This window comes from Canis lupus, chromosome 19 (assembly GCF_003254725.2).
Source record: "Canis lupus dingo isolate Sandy chromosome 19, ASM325472v2, whole genome shotgun sequence".
Taxonomy (NCBI): domain Eukaryota; kingdom Metazoa; phylum Chordata; class Mammalia; order Carnivora; family Canidae; genus Canis; species Canis lupus.
The window spans coordinates 23,788,523-23,813,528 of record NC_064261.1 but is presented as its reverse complement, the minus strand read 5'-3'; the positions used below and the strand labels follow the sequence as shown (position 1 = coordinate 23,813,528).

Sequence of the window (25,006 nt, the reverse complement as noted above, 5' to 3'; positions counted from 1 at the left end):
CTCACTCTCCAGGCTCAGACTCCCAGCCGTGGAAAGACAATAGGATGGGTCACAGGCCAGTTAGAGGAGGGACATGTGTAAGCAGTCAGCGGCATGCTGGCCACAGTGAGCCCTCAAGAGGACCGTGCAGTAGTTGTCAACGTCCCTGCTTGGCTCCCAGGCTGCTTAGTCTTCATCATGCTGTCCATGTGTTGGAGTGTCAGTGGCCACTTCAGCTCCCTCTTATGCCACCTGTCACCTCTAGAACTTCACCCAGGCACAAGTCAGTAGCTCTGCATTCCACTCTTATTTAATCCCTGAGGCAACCCCCGGCCCTCCAGATGAGAGACCTAAGGCTCAGAAAGGTTAAGTAATGCCCAAGCTCACAGGCAGATGACAGAGTTCAGATTTGAACCCAGGATGGTCAAACTGCAATGGCTCTTTGCTCTGCACCACATGTTAGTTGCAAATCATCTGCCCTCAAAAGCGACATAACCACCCTACCACAGACAAGGTGAAAGTGTGAATCTTTGGGATAGGGGCAGGCTGGGGAGCAAATCTCATCCAGGGTGGGCAATACTGTGCCCAAGATAAGTGGCAGGCTTCCTCCTGGGAGGAGTGGAATCCAAACTGAACCACAGGGAGAAATGCCCACGCTGAGCTGGCCCTGTGCTGAGGGGCCCTGAGGCGTGGCCAGGAGGAACTGTCAGACTCACAGACTCCCTGACCTTCCAACACGCTGATGCCTGTGCCTTTTGCTATAAGGGTGGCAAATAGGTTTTGTCTCAAGTGTCAACTCTGACAGATTGGTGGTGGCTGCATATCTGGGCAAAGCAGGACAGCCAGGCTCATCAAGGAGAAAGGTGACCAGCTGGTAACATCAGGTAGACATCCAGAGTGGCTGGACACAGCTGACCGCCCTTGAGAAAAGCTTTCCAGCCTGTTTTGCCTTCTAGGGTGTGAATCCCATCCCTCCCTTGCTGCCACAGCATTATGAGAGGAATTCTGAAGTGAGTGAAGCTCTTGCTGGGGTATTCAAGTGTTGATCATAGGGAAGAAGGATACCTGAACAGGATAACGCAGGAAGTGCCAGAGGGCTCTGTGTGTCAGGGGTCGGGGGGTCGTGGTGTAGGTTGTGGACAGTGGGTCTGACAGGGGGCTGCCGGCCCCCGGAGACAGGCTAGAAGCTGGGCTGGGGACCCCAGGCGGACTTCCTCTCTGTTCGGCATGGATGGGAAACCCTATGGCAGGGACAGAGCCAGAGGGCTCCTCGGAAGCCTCGCCAGCCATGCTGGATGTCTGCATGCCTCAGCCTGCCCTCAGCTGTGTTTTGGAGACCAAAGCCACCTTCTCTGTCCACGTACCGGCCACCAGGGTAAGGAAGCAAGACAGTGGAGGAAGAGTCAGGCAGAGCCCAAGATGCAAGAGGGGTCTGCGTGTAGCACCTGACACACACCCTGCACCCTCCCCAACCCCCAGCTGGGCCCCACAGGTGGGCCTCATGGGCAGGGGGGTCCTGGCCTCAGCGGCCGTGGAGGGCCGGGCTGGACTGGGCCGCGTGGGCGTACCTTCCCACCAGGGAGCACTGTGATCCAGGCAGCCCGTCCTCCACAGCACACACCCATGGTGAGGGGAGGAAGTGCCCACGCCCGGCCGTGCACAGGACCTTGCTTCTCTTGGAGAAGTGAGACATCAACAGGAAATCCTGTGACTCTGGACCTGGAATTCCCCACTCAGAGGACCCAGAAAATTAAGGAAAAACAAGGATTCAAATCCAGCCCCAGGCTTTTGTATTACGGCTTAAACCCGGAGCCCCGAGCCCTGAGAGTGAGCACCGCAGAGCACCCACCCTCCCCAGGCCCCTGACCTCTGGCCTCTGGCCTCTGACCCACCTCCCACCTGCAGTGGCTGTCGGAGGGCTGTCTTTTCTGCCAAAGCCGCACCTCACAGGTGGCCCACCTCGTGGCCACTGTCACTCGTGTGCCACTAGCCCAGACACCAAACCAGCCCTCAGCCACTGCACCCTCATAAGTAGACCCTCTGGTAAACTCTCGTCTGCGATTCCATCTCACTGTGGCTGGGCTCCTGGCCGGGGCCCGGACAGATGCCATCCGCACAGCAGCTGGCCACACCCTCCCTCCCTGTCCATCTTCACCTGGCCTCCTGACCAGAGCAGTTAGCCTTTAACTGGTGTCTAGCTGGGTCCCTGCGCACATCAGGTGGAACATTTTTTTTTAAGAGTTTATTTATTTATTCATAGAGATGCAGAGAGAGAGAGAGAGAGGCAGAGACACAGGCAGAGGGAGAAGCAGGCTCCATGCAGGGAGCCTGACGTGGGACTCGATCCAGGGTCTCCAGATCACGCTCTGGGCTGCAGGCGGTGCTAAACCGCTGCGCCACCGGGGCTGCCCCAGGTGGAACATTTTGCCATCTGTCCCCTATGTGCCTTCATGAGCCCTGGCATAGGAAAGTAGGGTGTGGAGATGACCACCTACCTCTCACACCCACTGGCTGCCCCAGCCCAAGTCCTGGGTGGCAGTAGCACCCTCAAGGCACACGTGGGTCTGCATTCCCCCACCAGCCTGCTAGGGACCACAGATAACACTCCTACCCGCTGGCCTAAGACAGAGGGACAGACAGACACGCAAACGCGTCTAATAACCAAACCATGTCACCATCAGAGAATGCCAGCCGTCTTCTGCAGGAGGCCAGGACACAAAAGGGGGCTGTGGGTTCAGCCCTCCATGTTTGAATCCTGACAGCCCCCGCCATCAGCTGGGGGACTTGGAAATGGGTCCTAGCTTCTCTGGGCCTCATCTGCAAAAAGATGTGCCTCATGGAGCCAAAGTGAAGAGCTCACAGGGTACAGCATGATAAGCACGGGGCCAGTCAGGCCAAGCATGGGGTAAAGAGAGCCCCGCTTTCCTGGCTACTCTGAGAGCCTTCCAGAGCACCTCCTCTGCAGCCCAGTGCTTAGGAAGGCCCACAGCCTGCAAGAGGGGAAAGGGTAGGAGACAAAGACATTCCACGTCCTCCTTCACACATTCCAGCCAAGAATGGGACACACAAAGTCAGCCCAGCTTTTCCCTCAAAGAGACACCACCATCCTGCTGCAGCTGGACAGCACTCACACTGCCAAGGGCATGGCCTGGGGTCAGATGGTATACAAGGGCACACCATCTGTGCCTCTCCTGTAACCCTCCCCAGCACCCCAAAATACTCTCAATCTGGAAAGCCCGACACAAGCCAGTCTGTGGGCTTGTGCAAGATGTCACTAGGTGATGAGATGTCACTGAGCTTTACAATGACTATTAGCCTGGGATGGGGTGGGGGAGCCCTCTCTGCACCCACTTCTTTTGAGGAGAGGCTGCTGGTTCTGGATAAGGAAACCAAAGTACAGAGAGGGCCAATAGGGACTGGACCATGTCCCTTCAGCTCCTGGTGGCATTATACAGGCACAGCCATCCAAGACTCTCTGTTGTAGTTTTTTTTAACAACCCTAGATCCTGGGGCACCTGGATGGCTCTCAGTCAGGTAAGCATCTGTCTTCAGCTCAGGTCATGATCTCAGGGTGCTGGGATTGAGCCCCCTATCAGGCTCCCTGCTCAGCTGGGAGTCTGCTTCTCCCTCTACCCTTCCCTTGCACTCTCTCTCAAATTAAAAAAAAAAAGAATATATATACATATATATATTCTTTTTTTTTTTTTTTAAGAAGAAAGAAAAGAAAAGCAATCCTAGACCCTAGAAAGAAAAGAAAATCAACCCTGCTTCAGCCTTCCTCCCATCCGAGACTAGAAAGATAAGAGTGGGTACCTGGGAACAGACAGGGGCTGGCCACACCTGAGAATGAGTCAGTGTTATTGAGGCCATGTCGACCTGAGTAGCAATCAGGCCAATGCATGTACTCCACGGCCAGGCAGACCAGGGCTGACCTGGCTCAGGTGCTCCCTGACTCCACGGTCTGTGGCAAAGTACCCTCTGAGCCTGGGCTTTCTCATCTGTAAAACTAGCTAGCAACAGCTACCTTCCGGCATGGCTGGATTAAGTGAGGTGACACCTGCAAGCACAGCCCATAACCGCTCCATAACAGGCAGCCAGTGGCATTCCTTCCTTCCTTAATCTGACAGGTCTTTACTGAGCACCTACTCTGGGCCCAGGCACTGTTCCAGGTGCAGGGAGAAAAGGGGGATCCCACTGCAGCACGACCTCTGCAGCTCAGGTGGAAGCTGCCCCCCCGCCCCCCCCCCGCCCCCCGCATGGCCTGGGCCTCCTCCCTGCCACCCCCTCACGAGGCCAGCCCGCAGCCAGCAGCCGGAGTCACCTGGCTACGCACAGGAAAAAAGAATTTACACAAAGTCAGTTCCCACGCTCAGCCTTGGGAAGACTGGAAAATCTAAATGCTGCCTTAGGCTGCTATGCACGAAGCACTTACACCATCAGAAACATCTTCACAGTCTGTTTGGAGCCTATGGGAGATTAGCTGGCCTTTCCTGAAGCTTCAGCCATCCCTCTTTGCTCTAGCAGCTTCGTTTGCTTTCAGGCAGGTGTGCTTTAAAACCATCCCACCAGTAATTGAGAGCTGAGGAAGGGCATGAGCCAGAAGCGCACAGAAAAATAAAGACAAGTAGCATATAAACATATGTGCCCGCATGCTCGGGACTTTCCTGAGGCCTGATTTTCATACCACGCCGAGGTGCGCTCCTTGCATCTCGGCCTTGTTCTTGTGCTGAGTCTGTTCTGTGACATCTCTCCCCAGCCTGGCCTCTGGCCTATCAGTGTCCTGGTCGCCATTCTCTGCACCACATCTCCCCGCACACATGTCCAAGGACATCCACAGGCCCACTGAGGAGGGTGCCCCTTCCAGCACTGCCACGCTCAGGTGAGTTTCTTGGTGTCCTAAGCCTTGGGTTCCTCACCTGAGTAATGGGCTTGTCCAGTCCCTGTCCTGATGCACAAGGGGACTGCAATCCAGGTGTGGAATGGGAGCCCATTCTGTAGCCCTCTACCCCATGTCTTGCTCCTTGCTCCGTCCTGAACCCCAGATGTCTCTGTAGCTCAGTCCCAATCACCTCTCCAGAAGGCTACCTTGCCTGAGGGGATACAGCTCAAGGCAGGCCGGATTTTCCCTGCATCGCAGTAGTCCCTGGACGTCCTTTCTTCCCTGGGTCCTCCAGATCCCCCCTCACCTCTCTCATTGCTGCTTCCTGTCTCTTCTCTGACGCCCCACCCCCTCCTCCCACCCTCAGGGTTTTCCCCCCTTCCTCCCCCACCTCCTCCTCTGGGGTCTGCACTCATCACTTTCAGGGCCAGTGACCCCAACCAAGTTCACAGCCCTCATCACTGTCTCCCCAACTTTCTACTCCAAGTTTCCACCCAGGCAGCCCCTGGAGCCCAGCGCCCAGCCCTGACACACACACCAGGGGCTCTACTACCATCGACATGCCCCCTCGGACGCTCCCCACCCCAGGTTAACTCATCTTCTCAGATGCCTTGAGGTCAACCCCGAGCCCCACAGGCTTCCCTTCCCGCCCCAAAGGAGGCTTTCATCAATTGTCAACACTGGCAATTCTCCACAAGATAAAGCAGTTCGGATTTTAGAGTCAGTCCAAAGTGGCTTCAGATCACAGCTTGGTCATTTTTGACTAGTGACGCGCAGCAAGCTCCCTGACCGCTGAAAGCAGCAGTGAAGCGACAGGTGTGAAAGCAGCGAGGGGCGTCCCTCGGGACCACTTGGCCTGACACCCCAGTCTCAGCGTCCTGCGCAGGGACGTGGACCCCAGATGGCATCACGCCCGCAGGCTCCACCGCGCCCCACCTCCCGCCTGGTCCCCAGCCCGGGCTGGCCCCGCGCCGTCCGCACTCCCTGTCCCAACCCGGGAGGACGGGTCTCGCCGTCCGAAGGGCCAGGCTGGGGTCGGAGGCAGGGCCGGCAGCCGCAGCTTTCCGGCCACCGCCCCGCAACCCGCCCGGCCGGGCCACCTACCCGGGCGCGGCGGGCGGCGGGCGCAGTCGGTGCCGGCGCCGCCGGTAGAGCCCGGACGCTGCGAGCGCGCCCAGCCCCAGCGGGCCTGCCATGCTCCATGCTGCGGCCTCCGCCCCCGCCCCCGCCGCCGCCGCCGCCTCCGCCCCCGGCCCCGGTGGGGCGGCCTCCCCAGGCAGCAGGCAGCAGGCAGCCACCTCCGCCGGACGCGGACACGGACACGGACACGGACACGCCGCGGCGTGCAGGGGGCGCCTCTCCCCCCACCGCCCTGGACGGGAGCTCACGTTACACGCAGCGATCTCCAAAGGGCAGCAGAGCCAACTCCAAATAGAAAGGACATTGTTGCCCCTGTGGGGGCAGCACAGCGAAAGCAGAGGCTGGCAGGGCTGGGTCCTGGCTGGGGAGGAGACTGGCTGGGAGGGTCCCAAACAGCCCTGAAGTGAGGTCCCTAGAGGCAGGCCAGGATGCCTGGGTCCCAGGCTGAGAGGAACCTAAGAAGGGAACCCCAAGCCCCCTGACCTGCAGGAGGGCAATATGGGACTGACCTGGTTTAGGGATCCTAGAAACAGTTAAGAAGCTGGTGAGGAAGCCCCACACGTGCCCACACTCTGCCTCGTTCCCTTCCCAGGAGCCTGTGCTGCAAATGCCACCTGGAGACCCAGATTAGGGCAGGATCTGGTTCCCCAGATCTGACCAACAAACTGCCAAGCCCCCACACAAGGTCCATGCTGTCAAACCCCCAGCAACAGATTATCCCCCCAACTTGCCAGGGAAGGCAGAAGCAGAGTCTGACAGGAGACTGCCAGGAAGGCACCATTGCCATGCATTTTTACCTAAAGAGATAGGCAGGGTTATTGTGATCCAAGTGCAAACACCCCAGGTCAGCATCTGAGTTGTGGTCCCTGCTGGCCGAGCAGGCACTCTGGTCAGCAATAAAATGAGAATCCAGAGCACTCACGGAGATCTTTAAAATGGATTCCATTTCCCTGAAAAACCTTTCTAGTAAGGTCAGAAAGCGTGAGCACTATCTTCCTCTGCCCTTCTAAAGAAAACAACAGTAGCGATCATTCTGAACAACAGGGCGCTGGTCCTCCTACACTGAGGTGGAGGGAGACTTTGGAGAGAATCCATTGGCACTCAGTTGCCGGGCCCACATACCAAGAAGCATACCTCACCCAGCAAATCCAAACTCATTAATCACCCTGGGGTCAGCTCCAAAATACAGCCAGACGACTACAAGCATTGGGTGCAGTATAACTTGTAAATGCAGCTCAATTCCAAAAGTACCAAGCACTGATCAATTCAACAAATATTTTTTAAAGGGGCAAAAGGACATAGTGGCTGAGGCTGGAGGAGCCAAAGTGGGAGTACAAAGATCACCACCTCCCACTCCCTGATGTAGATAACTGAATGCTTAAGAAAGCTTATTAGAAAGTTTTGTTACTGCACCTTGAAGTCAGTGCCCTAGGGCCTAGGCTCCTCCTACCAGCCTCACTCAGCCTCTTCCTTGGGGGAATTTTGAACTCTGGAACCCAGAACTCACCTGGAACTACAGTGTCATTTAAGGAGGGAACATTTAATAATCTCATTCACGTGTGGAATTTAAGAAACAAAACAGAGGATCCTAAGGGAAGGGAGGGAAAAATAAAATAAGACGAAATAAGAGAGGGAGACAAACCATAGGGGGTCTTAATCATGGGGAACAAACTGAGGGTTGCTTGAGGGGAAGGTGGGAGGACAGGGTAGCTGGGTGATGGGCATTAAGAAGGGCACATGATGGGATCCCTGAGTGGCGCAGTGGTTTGGTGCCTGCCTTTGGCCCAGGGCGCGATCCTGGAGACCCGAGATCAAATCCCACATCGGGCTCCCGGTGCATGGAGCCTGCTTCTCCCTCTGCCTGTGTCTCTGCCTCTCTCTCTTCTCTCTCTGTGACTATCATAAATAAATAAAAATTTTAAAAAATTTAAAAAAAAAAGAAGGGCACATGATATAATGAGCACTGGGTGTTATATAAAACTAACGAATCACTGAACTCTACCACTGAAACTAATAATACAATATGTGTTAATTAATTGAGTTTAAATTTAAAAATAAACAAATATTTTAAAAATAAGGAGGGAACATTTATTTAGGGTTTCTGCAGTTGCAGACAGGCCAGAAAGGGAGGCTACAGCCACAAGTGTTTTGTGCATCATAATTCGTAAATGAAACTCAAGTCCAAGGTTACCAAGTACTAATCAATTCAACAAATATGTACTGTAAAAGGAAGTACCAGGGGTTAGAAGTTGAAAAGGGAAATTAGAGTCTAATTAGGCCCAAATCCCAAATCTCTGCACAGCCTTGTCCCCTGTCCCTCTAATTCTGCAACCTGTCTTGCAGAAATGGGTGTAGGAGCCATTTCAGTGTGCCCAGACAGCACTCTGGCTCCAGAGGACAAAGTTGCAAAAACATAATAAGAATGATATCAGCCTAAGTGGAAGAGTAAGAACCTTTGAAATTTTTTCCCTTCATAAAAACAATGAAAAACTAGCAAAAATTCTCAGAATTTACTTTTTCAGAACTCTGTAAGTTAACAAGAGTTTTGCAGTAACCCAGGAACATTTGGTCAAGAAAAATCAGTTGAATCTTGGTAAGAACAATGAGCTTTGTGATGCTTTAACTTATCCTAGTCCCTGACAGCCTATACCCTAACTCCATGGCTGTCTTGAAAAATAACATCCCACATTCCCAGTAATTAAGAAGCAGGCAGGGCTGGAGCTCGTTCAAACCTTCACTCTCTGGAAGACTCTACCTGAAAGTCTTGTTTTTATGTAACCTCATTCACACATACCCAATGTTAAAAACCTCTCTTGGGGTTTTTTTTTCAAAGGTACTACTATTATAGCTGCCTATAGTATCATAGCTGTCGTTGCCATTGGCAATGGATAACTGTGGGGGCAATGATAAACTAATCAAAAGCTTAAAAGGGAAAACTGAGGAATAAGATGTCCTTAGGGGCTTTGAAAAGGACCAACATATTTCTGGGAATCTAGAAGGCCATGCAAAAGCCCAGGACTGCTTGCATGCTCAGGGAAGAACTAAGAAGGTCGTAAGCTCTTACTTCTGACTGACCTTCGGGCCTGTTTGCAGCAGGAGTGAAGGCTAACGCAGACTTGTAACTGCCCAGTTGCATGTTGAAGGTGTGCCCCAACATACACTTAGGTCCCTCAGCAAAGACTGAAAGGCATCTTGGTTTCAGGCATCAAGGGAAAACTTTGTCCAGTCATTAGCAGGCCACTAAACTAACCAGGCAGAGACTTCAGTCACAAATGACAGAGATACAGACTTTACAGAATTAGATCAGAAAAGTTACTAAACAAACAACAAATAGCAACAAGAAACTCAGGAGTGGAGGAGAATCTGATATCAGAATTGCCACATATTATTTAAAATGTTCAGTTCTTAGCAAAAAATTATGACATGTACAAAGAAATGAAAAAGTATGACCCTTACACACAAAAAGGAGTAATCAACAGAAACTGTCCCTGAGGAAGACCAAATATTAGACTTACTACACAGACTTTAAATCATTTTAATTTTGTTCAAAGAACTAAAGGAAACCATGTCTTAAAAAACTAAAGTATGAGAATGATATCACATCAAATGGAGAATACTGATAAAGAGAAATTATTAAAGGGGACCCAACAGAAATTTTGCAGTTGAAAAGAAATACTAAAAAGAGTCCTTCAGGATGAAATTAAAAAACACTAGACAATAACTTGAATCCACATAAAAAGGGACGCCTGCATGGTTCAGTCTCTTGAGCATCTGCCTTTGGTTCAGGTCATGATCCCAGAGTCCCTTTCCCCCTGCTATCCCTTGCTTGTGCTGTCTCTCTCTCTGTTGAATAAATAAAATCTTAAAAAAAAAAAAAAAAAAAGGGGGAATCCTCATGAAGAAATAAAAAGCAGCAAAGTATATTTAACCATGACATAGTAAAGGTTACTATATAGATAAAAATAAAATACAATATAAATGTACTTTTTGTTCATAAACCTATTTTTCCCAACTACAACAGCCTAATAAAATAATTCATTACAAAAGAAGGCAATAATAGTGTGGGAATTGAGAAACAAAAAAGACTTAAAATATATATTTAAAAAATTGTAAATGGTAAATGTAAAATAATTACATTAAATGCAAATGGATTAAATTATCCAATTAAAAGTCAGAAATTGGCAAATGGATTTTAAAAAAAACATGATCTACCTATATAATTTCTATAAGAGATTCACTTTAGACAAAAACACAAATAGTTTGAAAGTAAAATTATGGAAAAGATACACCATGCCAACAGCAATTGAAAAGGAACTGGAGGGCAGCCCTGGTGGCAAGGCGGTTTAGCGCCGCCTGCAGCCCAGGGCGTGATCCTGGAGACCCTGGATCGAGTCCCACGTCGGGCTCTCTGCATGGAGCCTGCTTCTCCCTCTGCCTGTGTCTCTGCCTCTCTCTCTCTCTCTCTCTCTCTGTCTCTATGAATAAATAAATAAAATCTTTAAAAAAAAAAAAAGGAAAGAAAAGGAACTGGAGTTGCTATCCATACTAACATCAGACAAAATAGACTTTAAGACAAAAATTGGGGGATCCCTGGGTGGCTCAGCGGTTTAGCGCTTGCCTTTGGCCTGGGGCACAATCCTGGAGTCCTGGGATGGAGTCCCACATTGGGGTCCTGGCATGGAGCCTGCTTCTCCCTCCTCCTGTGTCTCTGCCTCTCACTCTCTCTCTCTAAATAAATAAATAAATAAATCTTTAAAAAAAAAAGACAAAAATTGTTACAAGAGCAAAAAAGGACCTTCTATAAAAGAGTCAATCCATCAAAAATAAATAACAAATATAAACATATATGCACCTAACAGCAGACTCAAAAAACTTGGAGCAAAAATTATTAGAATGAAATAAAAATAGATAATGTAGCAATAATAGTTGGAGACTCCAATACTCCAATTTCTCTTTTTTTAAAAGATTTTTATTCATTTATTTGAGATAAAGGGAGCACAAGCCAGGGGGAGGGAAGCAGAGGGGCAGAGGGAGAGGAATAAGCAGACTCTCTGCAGAGCAGGGAGCCCAACACAGGGCTTGATCCCAAGACCCTGAGATCACAGAAATCTGAGATCACAACTTGAGCCAAAGGCAGATGCTTAACTGACTGAGCAACTCAGACACCCCAAAACTCTACTTTCCTAATGGATACACTATTATACAAAAGTTAAGCAAGGATATAAAAGACATAAACAACACTATAAACCAACTACACCTAAAAGACATCTACAGGACACTCCATCCAACAATAGCAGAATATATGTTTTCAAGTATACTTGGAACATTCTCCAGGGTAGACCATATGCCGGGCCATAAAAAGAGCCTCAGGGAGCACCTAGGTGGCTCAGTGTTTGAACATCTGTCTTTGGCTCAGGTTATGATCCCAGGGTCCTGGGATTGAGTCCCACAATAGGTTCCCCACAGGAGCCTGCTTCTCCCTCTGCCTATGTCTCTGCCTCTCTCATGAATAAATAAATATAATCTTTTTAAAAAATAATTGTATAATAGTTTAAATAGTTGTATCCTTTAAAATAGTTTTATAGTTGTATATTAAACAAGAAAATCTCAAATCAATAATTTAACCTTCCACTTTAAAAAAACAAAAACAGAAGAGTAAACTAAACTCAAAGCAAGCATAGGGGAGGAAATAATAAAGATTAAAACAGAAATAAATGAAACAGAGATTAGGAAGAAAATAGAGAATAGCAACAAAATCAAAAGTGATTCTTTGACAAGATCAACAAAACTAACAAACCTTTAAGCCAGACTGACCAAGAAAAAAAGAGAACACACAAATGACTGAAATCAGGAATGAAAGATGGGGCTGAAGTTAAAGAAACCTAAAGGACCGTAAGGGAATGCTGTGAACAATTATATACAAACTAAATTACAGCAAATAAAATAGCCTAGCTGAAATGGGCAAATACCTAGGAAGATACAAACTACCAAAACTGAATCAACAAGAAATGTAAGATCCAAATAGGCCAATAACAAGTGAAGAGACTGGGTTCATAATCAAAATCTTCCAGGACACCTGGCTAGCTCCATCAATGGAGCATGCAACTCTTGATCTTGGGGTTGTGAAATTGAGCCCCACGTTGGATGTACAGATTACTTTAAAAAAAATCTTTAAGATTTTATTTATTTATTCATGAGAAACACAGAAAGAGAGGTAGAGACACAGGCAGAGGAAGAAGCAAGCTCCATGCAGGGAGTCTGATGTGGGACTCCATCTCAGGTCTCCAGGATCATGCCCTGGGCTGAAGGTGGCGCTAAACCGCTGAGCCACCCAAGCTGCCCTTTAAAAAAAAAAAAAAAAAAATCTTAAAAAAAAATCTTTCTACAAAGATGAGCCAAATGGTTTTATTGATGAATTTTACCAAATGTTTAAGTAGCATTAACACCAACCCTTCACAAAATCTCAAAAAATCTACCAGGAAGGAACACTTTCCAACTCACTCAATGAAGTCAGCATTACCTCAGATCAGAAAAATATATCATAAGAAAACTGCAGAGGAATATCACTTATAAAACTAGATGTAAACATCCTCAACAAAACTGAATCTAGCAGCCTATAAAAAGTACTACACTCATGACCAAATGAGATTTGACCTAGGATATAAAGTTGGTTCAACATCCAAAATCAATGCAATTCATCACAAGAATGCTGAGAATGTGCTTGACAAAATCCAACACACTTTCATGATAAAAAAAAGAAAAACAGGGCAGTCTGGGTGGCTCAGTGGTTTGGCACCACCTTCAGCCCAGGGCCTGATCCTGGAGACCCCGGATCGAGTCCCACATTGGGCTCCCTGTGTGGAGCCTGCTCTCCCTCTGCCTGTGTCTCTGCCTCTCTCTCTCTCTCTCTCTCTCTCTCTCCCCCTATGTCTCTCATGAATAAATAAAATCTTAAAAAAAAAAAAAAAAACTCTCAACAAACTAGGAATAGAATGGTACTTCCTCAGCCAGATAAAAACCCAGAGCTAACATCACAATGGTAAAAGCCTGAGAGCTTTCCCTCTAAGGTCAAGAACAAGACAAGGACGTCCAGTCTTGCCATTTCTTTTCAACATTGCAGTGGAGGTTCTAGCAAGGATAATTAGCAATAAGAGGAAATAAAATGTATCCAGATTGGAAAAGATGTAAAAGTGTCTATATTTGCATACTACATACTCTCATATACAGAAAACCTTAAACCCCAAGAAAAAACATTATAACTAGTAAATAAGTTCAGCAAGTTTGCAGGATAAAAAAAAAAAATCAATATACAAAACTCATTAGCAACAAATAATATGAATATAAAATTAATAAAACAATTCCATTTACATCATAAAGAATACAATACCTAGGAATAAATTTAGCCAATGAAGCATAAGACTCATACACTGAAAACTATATCATATTGTTGAAAGAAACTAAAGAAGACCTAAATAAATGGAAAGACATCCCATGTTCATGGATTGGAAAACTTGATATTGTTAAGATGACAATACCTCCTCCCATCCCAAAACTAACCTACAGATACAACACAAGCCCTATCAAAATTCCAACTGCCTTTTTTTATAGAAATGGGCAAACTGGTCCTAAAATTCACATGCAAATGCATGAGACCCAGAATAACCAAAACAATTTGGAAAAGAACAGTCAAAAAAAAAAAAAAAAGAAAAAGAAAAGAACACTCAGAGGACTCACATTTCCCAATTTCAAAACTTATTACAGGGAACCCTGGGTGACACAGTGGTTTGGCGCTTGCCTTTGGCCCAGGGCACAATCCGGGAGACCCGGGATCGAATCCCACGTCGGGCTCCCGGTGCATGGAGCCTGCTTCTCCCTCTGCCTATGTCTCTGCCTCTCTCTCTCTCTCTCTCTCTGTGTGACTATCATAAATTAAAAAAAAAAAAAAAAAACTTATTACAGAGTTACAGTAGTAATGATCAAACAGTCTGGTACTGGTACATATATCAATAGAATAGGATTGAGAGTCCAGAAATAATTCCATACATCCATGATCAACTGATTTTCAACAAGACTGACAAGCCAATTCAATCAGGATAAATAATTTTGTCAACAAATGAGGCTAGGACCACGATAGCCACATGCAAAAGAATGGTTTTAAACCCCTACCTTGGGCCATGTATAAAAACTGACTCACAACGGATTGAAAAACAAAATATAAGAGTTAAAGTATAAACTCTTAGAAGAAAACATAGGTATAAATCTCCATGACCTTGGATTAGGTAACACTTACCTAGATATGACACCAAAAACTCAAGCAATCAAAGAATAAATAGATAAATTGGATTTCATCAAAATTTGAAACTTTTGTGCATCAGAGGACACCATCAAAGAAGTTAGAAGATAATCCATGGAATAGGATAAAATATTTGCAAATCATTTATCTGATAAGTGTTTCATATCCAGAATAAAACTCTTAAAAATCCAACAATAAAAAGACAACCCAATTTAAAAATGGGCACTAAATCTGAATAAACATTTCTAGAAAGAAGATATACCAGTATCAATAAGCATGTGAAAAGATATTCAACATGACAACTTGTTAATGAAATGAAATGAAAATCAAAACCACAGTGTGATATCACTTTGCACCCACTGAAACAAACAATAAGTGTTAGTGAGGATATGAAGAAAATTAGGACTCTCATACGTTTCCTGGTGGAAATGTAAAGTATGCCGTTACTCAGAAAACAGCTTGGCAATTCCCAAAAAAAATTTAATATAGAATCACCATATCATCCAGCAATTCTACTCCAAAGTATATGCTCAAGAGAAAAAAATATATAGAAATGTTCACAGCAGCATTATTATTAAAAGCCAAAAACGTGGAAGCAATTCAAATGTTCACCACAGATGAACACATAGACAAAATGTGGTATATCCATGCAATGGAATATTATTTGCACCCCGTCCCCAAAAGAGGAATTAAGTACTGATTCATATTACAATGTAAGTGAACCTTGAAAATAGTACACTAAATGAAAGAAGCCAGGCCAAAAAAAGCTACATAATGTATAATTTCATTTATAGGAAATATCCAGGACAGGCAAATCCAGAGAGACAAACAGCAGATTATTGGCTGCCAAAACCTGGGGATTAACTACAAATGCGTATGGGGTTTCTTTTGGAGGGTGACAAAAATGTCCCAGAATTAGTGATGATGGTTGTACAAATGGTGAATGTACTAAAATCCACTAAATTGTGCACAATAAAACAGTGAATTTTATGGTATGTGAATTATATCACAAATGTTTAAAATGCACAGGTGTAGTGAAGAATACAACTACATAGCTTACTAGAGGCAGGGACAGAGGCCAGGGCCACCAGCAAGTTTAAGGCCAGGTGGCCACCACCATCCTCAGGGCAGCCAGCAACACTACTGCAAACAGCCTCTCCACCAGAGCCAGCTCCCCCTACCAACACCTCCTGCCTGGATGCACTGAGAGGCTAGGTCCCTTGGAATGCCTCAGATGAATGACATTTTCCAACCTTCTTACTTACATGAAATCTGATTTTGAACGATTTTATTTTCTTCTTCTAAAACTCAAGCATCTGGGGGGATAGGGTAACTGGGTGACAGGCATTAAGGAGGGCGCATGATGAGCTGAGCACTGGGTGTCATGCTGTATGTTGGCAAATTGAATTTAATAAAATTAAAAGAAAGAAAAATAAAACTCAAGCATCAGTGTTTGGTTTTACAGACCATACATTCAGTCATGTCATCTTAGTGACACGCTGTCCTCTCATGGAGTATCTCATTAACATATTTTCTTACATCATCTTGAGTAAATATTCATCATTGGAAATTTAAGATTTGAATAAACAGAACAAGGAGAGTGAAGGTGCCTCCCTCTGTCCACCCTGCCTGGAAATGAAGACCTAAGGAACATTTAGGTATGATCTGCACGTGATAGATAGAGCAGAGCGAAGCGAGGCCATGCAGCCCAAGAGGCAGGACAGCCACCGTGCATGGAAAGCCTGGCCCCTCTCCACAAGGAGGGCGCAGGCCAACTCCTGCCAGGTCCCAAGTGCTAACTGCTAAATTGTCAGGAATTTTGTGAACCAGTTAGACTCATGTTGGTGATGTGAGGTGAGGTGAGGTAGGGGGTACTTTCAGCCAGGGACTGGACACGCAATAGATAAGGCCCTCCGTCCCCCCACCACACTCCACTCGCAGCATCAGAGTCAACACTGGAAGCAGAGGGAAAGGGAGGAGTTGGGGGGCCATGGGTGGTGCCTGGCTTGGCCTGGGCTCGGGGTCCAGCCATGTGGCACTTGTACTCTGCCCCACACAGCTCTATGTGCTAGCCCCGGATCCTGTCTGCCACTCTAGCTATACGGTGGCTCTTCTGCCAGGGGGGGCCACAGGGCTTCCTCTCGAGAAAGGTGGGGAGTGGCTGAGAGCACCGAGGGTAGCAGTGCTGATGGATGTGAGGGCAGGGATCAAGCAGCCCCACTCTGCACTGCACCCAGTGAGCACCCAGCTCAGGATCTGGAACGTGGTGACCTCAACAGACGGTGGTCACATGGTGGGTGGGAGTCCCCCTTAGAGCAGGCCAAGCCACTGAGCTCCCAGGCGGCCGGTGCCACGTCCCAGGCTCATGGGAAGACTGCCGCTGACAGGCTGCATCCCCAAGCAGGGGTGTAACCTTGCCCGGGTCTTAACATCCTCCCTGGAGATCAGTGGTGATGTCAAAGGCCCCTTCAGCTGGGACAAAGACTTTGGTGTTTTCAAGATTCAGAGCCTTGGGGCCACTTGCCAGGACTGAGCTTCCAGCCCAAAGCATGGCCTCTCCCTAACCACACCCAGGCTCCAGGCCTCACTTACCCTTCTGTCCCTGCTCAGCCCTCTATCGGGCTTCAGAGGCTTCCTCTGGGACTTGCCAAGGCTCTTCGAATCCTTCATGACCCAAACTAGATCGATGCCCGTGCCTGCCACCACAACTGGGCATCCTCCTGGAAGTCATCCTCTCTGTCAGATTCCGCCTTCCAGCACCCACCCCCCCGAGTCCGGCTCCTCTTCTCTGTCCCCAAGGCTGCTGAGGAAGAGCCTCCCTTGTGGACCTCCTATGCAATCTCTTCTTCAGCAGCCCTTTCTCTGCACAGCACCCAGAGGTGTGTTCCCAAAATGCACTCTAGGCTACCTCACTGGCTCTCCACCGCCCTCCCTCTGGCCTTGCTCACTCTGGTCCTGTAGACAGGCTGGCACTTTACACAGTTGGCAGGGGGAGCCCCAGCGGTGTGTGAGCTGTACAATCAGAGGGTCGTTTCCAAAGGTCAGCCTGGTTCTAGGCAGCACGGGTGGATGGGTGGAGAACCAGGATCCGGGTGTGAGAACTATCCTGGCGTCTCACGGGGCCCGTGGACATGCAGAGGTCAAGGTGGCCGCAATAGAGTAAAAATGAAACTCTCCAGCTTCTGGGACAGGAAAAACCTCACCCACCCACCCCCCACCAATGGATGGGGCGGATGTCCATTCCTCAGCTGGCCTGGCCCCATGCCTGTGGTGGACAGAGAGGGAACCAGTCCTGGCCTGGGTACTGCATGTGGCAGGCCGACTTCAAGGGAGGGGTAAATCTATGCTCCCAGACTGCTCACAGCTGCGAAAAACAAATGAGCAGGAAAATACACCAAGAGAAAAGAAACAGGCCACCAAAATATTCCCAAGGGCATCTCTGAGGAGGGGAACTGTGGGTGTGTCCTTTCTTTTTCTGTTCCCGTTATCATTTCTGTTTCTGGGTTTTTTCTAACTCTCGGAGATGAGCAATGTGACTTTACAAGGAAAAACTCGACCCAGTGTTTTCCAAGGTTCACTCTGGTCTGTGTGTCATCTGATGACCAGAATTTCTCTGGACCCCTGCAGCTCAAGGCAGGGCAGGTTGACCCTGCTCCCACCACCTGCCTGCCTCCCAGCTTCTCTTGCTGGGCTGTCTGTCGGCTGACCTGATGGCCTTCATCTGCCCAAAGGCCCAAGGGACCCAGGAGTGACAGGAGCCCTGCCAAGGAAACAAAGGTATCTCGGTCTCTGCTCTCCTCACCCCATCAGGGCGGAAGCTGCTGCCAAAGCTGGCAGCATGTGGCTTTGCCTTATTAGGGTGTCTGTGGTGCCTGAGTCTCTGCATCACATGCGTTCCACCCAACCTCAACACTGGTCTGTGCAGCTCCTAGTTCACTCTTTCCCTTCTTTTCCTCAAAAGCTCCCAGGTGGGCAACAGGCAGCTGGCTGAGCAGGTGAGCCGAGCAAGAGCCTGCCAAGCACCCGAGGAAGGGTGAGCCCTAGAAGGCTGGTTGTGTCCACAGACTCAGGCCACGATGAGAGCAGGAAGAGAAGTGCATTTGAAACACAGGACTTGCTGGGTCACAGGACACGTGGCATTTTGGGTGTCCTAGTGGCCCTCATACTCCAGGCCAGTGTGCCCCCGCCCTCCTGGTGACCACTGTGCACATCACCCAGGTTCGGGGCCACCACCCTGCCCTCTGCAGTTGCTCCCCATTCCTGGGCACTGCTTATCCAAGTCCTTTTCCCTCAGCAAAACCACAAGCCACAAGTCAAAGAGCATCCTGCTGCCAGGACTTGGCTGGAAGGGGGCCTGCTGGGCCTCAGAGACCATCCCCTCCCACCTAGTCTTGAGTCATGCACTTGGACCCACCCATGTTCCAGAAAGGACTGCTGAGGCCAACACTTGCCAGACACTAGTGCATATGTGACAGGCCTCCTAAGTCACTCAGCCTCCGTGGCCTCAGTTACCTTATCTGTGAAATGGCCACAGGGCCTGAGAGCCCAAGCTGGGCCAGGCCTGGGGGAATGCCCCCCCCCAGCAGCCTGTGCTCCCGCAGAGTTCTAGCCAGGCCCCCACATAGACCCTTTACCATTTCTAACATTTTTCGCCATTCCTGGCTCACAGGGGAGGAAACGGAGGCTCCAAGGTGAGCTCTCTGCAGGGTCCGGAGGCTGACAGAAGCCAACAGCGCGTGACCCTGGGCGAGTCCCAGGCACCTCCGAGCCCTGGTTCTCCAGTAGTGAGGGGCCAGCTGCGTCCACCTTGGAGGGGTGGCAGGTGGTGTGGGCAGGAGCGTCACCCGCCGCGGCCCGGGCACCCGCGGGGGGGGGGGTCCCGGCAGGTGGAGGGAGTGTGCGTCGCAGGGGCGGCGGCTTCCCGAGCGGCCCCCGGCAGCGGGCAGGGGTCGGGCGCGACAGGTGGAGCCGCAGCGTCTCCGGGACGGCCGGCAGGGGTCGGGGGGGCGGGGGGCCCGGCCCGCAGCCCCGCGGGGACAGGCGCCCTCCCGCCCTCGGCCTCGGCCTCGGCCCTCGGCGTGGGGGGGGGCTGTTACCTTCCCGTCATGGTGGCCGCGCGCTGAGCCCGGGGTCGCCTCGGACCCGCTCTGCCGCCTCCGCAGCCAGACAGCAGCAGCCAGCAGGTCCGCAGCACCAAGCAGGCAGACGCCCAAAAAAGGCCAAGAGCGCTCCGCCCGGCGCCCAGCCCGGCCCGCGGGGGGGGGGGGGGGGGGGGGGAGAGGGGTGGGGTCCGCCGGCCCGCGAGGTGGGAGGGGAGGGCGGGGGCGAGCTGGGGGCGAGCTGGGGCGAGCTGGGGCGAGCTGGGGCGAGCTGGGGGCGAGCTGGGGGTCAGCTGGGGCGAGCTGGGGGCGAGCTGGGGGTCATCTGGGGCGAGCTGGGGCGAGCTGGGGGCGAGCTGGGGGTGAGCTGGGGGCGAGCTGGGGTCAGCTGGGGGTCAGCTGGGGCGAGCTGGGGGCGAGCTGGGGCGAGCTGGGGCGAGCTGGGGGTGAGCTGGGGGTCAGCTGGGGCGAGCTGGGGGTGAGCTGGGGGTGAGCTGGGGTCAGCTGGGGGTCAGCTGGGGGTCAGCTGGGGCGAGCTGGGGGCGAGCTGGGGCGAGCTGGGGGTCAGCTGGGGCGAGCTGGGGGCGAGCTGGGGCGAGCTGGGGTCAGCTGGGGGCGAGCTGGGGCGAGCTGGGAGTCAGCTGGGGGGAGCTGGGGTGAGCTGGGAGTCAGCTGGGGCGAGCTGGGGCGAGCTGGGGGTCAGCTGGGGTCCGCTGGGGGCGAGCTGGGGGCGAGCTGGGGCGGAGGGCCGGCCCCGCCACTCGCGCTGTGCTAGCCCGGGGCCACCGAGCCTGGCCTGCGGCGGGTGCGGATCGTGTCCCCCCCGCCCGGGCTCCGCGGGCCACCTCCCCGGATTCCAGGCATAGTTTTCCTTTTAAAGGGAGTGAAGTTATAATAACCGTGAACCGAGCCCCCAGCCCCGCCGGCCGCCCTGCCTGGCTCGCCCGGCGCTCCCCCTGCGCTGTCCCGGGCCCGGGTGGGGGGGTGGGGGGGTGGGGGGTGGGGACAGAGGTGGAGGATGCTGAGACCACCTCGGTTCCCTCGGTTTCCAATGCGGCCCGGCCGGGGAGGTGGTCACCTTCATGCTTTCCTTCCTCGAACAGGCGCTCCTGGGCGCGGACTCCCCCCGCGGGGCACTGGGGACGCCTGGGTCACGGGGTCGGCCCCCCGGAAAGCCGAGCACCGAGGGCGTCCCTTCAGGCGGGGAGCCTGACTGCAAACGAGACGCCAGATCGGTGCCCTCCCCACAAGTAGCCCCTCGAAGTATGCTAGGAGAACCAAGTACTCCTTTCTACAATGAAGCACCGGTGACAAGTTAGAGAACTGTTTAAAGTGACCCTGTGGGACGCCTGGGTGGCTCAGCGGTTGAGCGTCTGCCTTGGGCTCAGGGCATGATCCCAGGGTCCAGGATGGGGTCCCTCATCAGGCTCCCAGCAGGGAGCCTGCTTCTCCCTCTGCCTATGTCTCTGCCTCTCAATCTGTGTCTCTCATGAATAAATAAATTAAATCTTTTTAAAAAAATAAATAAGGTGACCCTGTGGGGACACCTGGGTGGCTCAGTCCATTGTCTGCCTTCAGCTCAGGTCATGATCCCAGGGGCCTAGGATGGAGCCCCCCATGTAGCTGCCTGCTCAGCATAGACTCTGCTTCTCCCTCTCCCTCTGCTCATTTTCAGTCTCTCAAATAAATAAATAAAATCTTTAAAGTGACCCTATGATACGAAATCATTAGGGAATCTATTCTGGGAAACTTATCACACAAATAAAACAAAAAACCCTCACTCTCTCTACCTATAGGCAGGTATTTCTAGCTGGTCCGTGTAGCATAGCTTATGTTTGGAAGCAGCCCAAATATCCCACTATGAAGCCAGGATTGAGCCACAAGATACTTCAACCCTACTAGACATCGTATTACTTCTAGCTTGGCAGCAGATAAAGACTATCTAAAAATGACAGTGCAAAGTAGCAACTACAAACAGTGGAATTCAGAACGATGTGTCGATAGTGACATCGCAGAAATGAGCTTAGAAAAGGCATCTGTTCTTAAGTAACTGATATCTTGAAACCTGTGCAGTTTGCACTTGTTAGTTCTTTTGCGGCTGTGTCTTAGCTGATAGTGTTTAACTATAATTTGATGGTTGATTAAGCTTAAAGTATGGATGATTTCTTGGTTCATCTGCCTCTTTAAGGAGAAATGTTTTTCACAATTGCTGATGTAGAGGAACAGGTGCGCTAGGGGCTATGCACTGGAAATGGACTGCCAGGCTGGCTGGTTCATTGAATATCAGGGTTCTATAGGAAACTAAAAAGGATGAAAAGTAGGAGGAAGAACATCAAAGGGACCTATTCCCTGCCTCAAGGGGACCCCATGCCCACCTGAAAGCCTGACGGCCTCCCTTAGTATGGTTGCTGAATACAGGAGGATGTCCCTGTGGCCAAAGCAGAGCCTTCTGCTGCTCACCCAGCCACCCAGCATGCCTCATCCTTGGGCCAAGGGCAAGCTCAGCAAGAGTTCGATGGCGTCTGTGGGCATCGCTCAGCTCTGCTGGAGATGTGAAGGATTGAAGGAGCCATGAGTCAGGCTCATATGGTGCAGCCAGAGGTCAGGTTTGAAGGAGAGAGCTGCAGTTGTGCAGCAGTGGTCATTCACACATTCACTCACTCACACCCATTCACTCAAGAGCAATCATGAATACGGGTACTGGGGCAGAGCACTGAACCAGGGGACAAAACATAGACGTGAGTTTACACAGGGACAGTGCTGCAAAAAAAGTACAACATGGGGGGCTCCTTTCAACTGGAAGGGCAAGGAAGGCTCCTGAGGACTGGCACTGAAGCTAAAACCTAGATGAGGAAGAGAGCCAACAAGGTGGAACAGCAAGGCAGCAGCCCTGACCTGGGAAGGCCTTGGGGAGCTCCAGGGTCAGGAAGAAAGAAGGTGAAGTGTCTGCAAAACAGGGAGCCAGGGGCATGGGAAATAAGGCAGAAATGCCAGGGGGCAAAAGGGGGCCAGAGCATGAGCACCAGTCACACTAGCCTTCGGATTCCACCCTTAGTGAGGTGGGAGATTCGGGGCACCTGGGGGGCTCAGTCAGTTAAGAGTCTGCCTTCAGCTCAGGTTGTGATCTCAGGGTCCTGGGATCAAGCCATGCATCAGGCTCCTTGCTCATTGAGAAGCCTGCTTCTCCCTCTCCCTCTCCCTTTGGTGCTCTCTCTCTCTCTCTCTCTCTCAAATAAATAAACAAATAAAAATTAAAAAAAAAAAAACAAGTGGTAGATTCCACAACACCTGTTAGGGCAGGAGGCTGTGAGCACCCCATTCACAGGGCATGTCCCTAGTTGCCCCACACCACCCTCCTTCTCCCCCTTTCCCATTGACAGCCACAGCTGAGCCAGCTCAATGCCCAGGGGTGCTGAGGCAGGAGTAAGGGTTCATGGGGACCAAGGGAGGAGGTAGGCTTCCCTTGACCAGAGTGGCTTAATAAGGAGCATGAAGACAGAAACTGGGGATATCAGAATGCCTCAAGGCCTTCTCCAATGTCTAGGGAGAACCCCCACTCCCATATGACAATGGGGACCAAGAAGGCCTTGCAGCCCCAAGGAAGTCTCAGGGTCTCTTGCATGGTCCAGGCCCCAGCAGGAGCCAGATTACTTCCCAGCACGCAGGACCAGTGTCATGCCTGTTTAGTGATGGCCCATATGACATGAGGGCATCCAAACAGTTCTGCCCAAAGGGTCTCTCCCCCCAGATCTGGTTTAGGCATTTCCCTCTCAGAGCACTGGGGATGGCCCAACTGGGTCATTGTTAAACAGTAGCACATAACTGGAATTAACCAGTTCCTTCAAGTCCAAACTTAATTCCAGAAGTGGTCTGTGAGACTTCCCAGGGAAGGGCAGGGAAACACCTGGACCGCCCAGAGGAAAAGCTGGAATTCTCTAGCTGGAGCCTGGCTGAACATGAATAGTGCGTAGCACACCCACCTCTGTGTACCGCCAGGTAGCACAACACTTGCAGCTTTTTATTTTTTTAAGATTTTATTTATTTATTCATGAGAAACACACAGAGAGAGGCAGAGACAGGCAGAGGGAGAAGCAGGTTCCTGGAGGGGAGTCCTATGTGGGACTCGATCCCAGGACCCTGGGATCACGACCTGAACCGAAGGCAGATCCTCAACCATTGAGCCACTCAGGCGCCCCACATCTGCCACTTTAAAAACTCAATATTTCTATTTTAAAATATGAGCATGTCCTCAGAATAGTTATTTACTCACACACATCATCTGACCACCCAAAATGACCTTACTTCTTCCTGCACCAAGGAGGGCTCGGTGAAAAAAGTCTGATTACAATTATGGGGGAATCATAATCCAATAATTCTTTTAATGTTTGCAGAACAAATGACAGAGACTCAGAGGTTTTCTTAGTCTATGGAGAACACAGAACCCTTCTTGAGAGTCTGGTTTACCTATAATTAGAACAGGCCCAGGGAGCTCACAACTGCTTTGCAAAGACTGGCTGGCCTTGGACTTTCAAAAGGAAAATACCAGGGTCTCTTGGGTGGCTCAATAGGTTAAGTGTCTGCCTTCAGCTTGGGTCATGATCCCAGAGTTCTAGGATTGAGTCGCACATGGGGCTCTCTGCTTGGCGGGGAGTCTGCTTCTCCCTCTTCAAATGCCTACCTCTCCCCCTGCTTGTGCTCCTTCGCCCTCCTCTCTCTCTGTCAAATAAATAAATACAATCTTTAAAAAAAATGGGGGGTGGGGTGGGAGAAAATACCATTCCTCTCTTACCTTAGCTCTGGGACAGGCTTGATGTATCTCAAGGGTCTGGAATGAGACTGGCCTAGAACAACCCCAAAGAGCATTCAGAAATGCCACATTCTTACATCTCAAAGCATTGCAGCATGGGTCACCCAACAAGGAATCACTTGTGCACAATGACCACACAATTCTTTACCTGCAGGGTCACCAGCCTCTCTCTGCTCCTAAGCACATCTCTCTTCCATATGCTGGGATTCATTTTGCTTCCTCTTTCCCATTAGAACAGCCAACCCACCAATCTTTCCATCGGAGCATCTCCAACCCCTGCCCAGAATAAAAATCAGCTGTGCCCCTCCCCACCTTACTCCCCAACCCCAGCCTGTCCAGACTTGGCCTCACCAACAGAAGGTCTAGCATCCAGCTAAGGTGAACTGGCCTCCACCGTCTGCATGCCACCTAATGGAGTGTGAGGCTAGACCAGGAGGACAGACCACCCTGGGGCTGCTCCCTTACCCCAACATTAGCATGACCTCTTAAAGGACATAAAGGGAATGGCAGGGAGAACCAGGGACACGGCCCATGCACATCTCAGGAGCAAAAAGCACCACTTGGTTGCCACACAGTGTCTCTACCTGAGAGGGCTGAGTCACCACTCCACCTCCTTCTGTTGCTTCCTTCTCTGAGTGCTGCCAGCAACTTCTTTGAGGGAAGTAGCAGCTGCCAGGCCCACTTGGCACAGCTACTTGGAGAAGAACTGGGTGGCAGCTGGAGACTCCCAGCTGCCACAGGGCCCCAGATATTCCAGCCTTACCTCTCCCTGGCAGGAGGTGGGGCGGGAGCTGGAGGGTGGACCGGAG

General features: G+C 50.5%; 1 protein-coding gene across 16 annotated transcripts in view; it reads right to left on the bottom strand.

Annotated features, from left to right (window-relative positions):
• The window catches only part of LIMS2 (LIM zinc finger domain containing 2), a 46,335-nt gene extending 21,329 nt beyond the window's left edge, over window positions 1-25,006 (bottom strand). For 2 of the 16 annotated variants that reach the window (XM_049097234.1, XM_049097229.1), the window contains exon 1: window positions 19,388-19,541. In XM_049097234.1, coding sequence (XP_048953191.1) covers window positions 19,388-19,398 — 11 coding nt within the window. In that variant the 5' untranslated portion in view covers window positions 19,399-19,541. Of the gene's footprint in view, window positions 1-1,547; window positions 1,707-5,962; window positions 6,066-6,246; window positions 6,357-6,795; window positions 6,990-13,732; window positions 13,870-18,925; window positions 19,086-19,387; window positions 19,557-24,781; window positions 24,918-24,960 lie in introns of those variants that run through there. The other 14 variants (XM_049097233.1, XM_049097231.1, XM_025435936.3 and 11 more) reach the window with 14 other exon arrangements.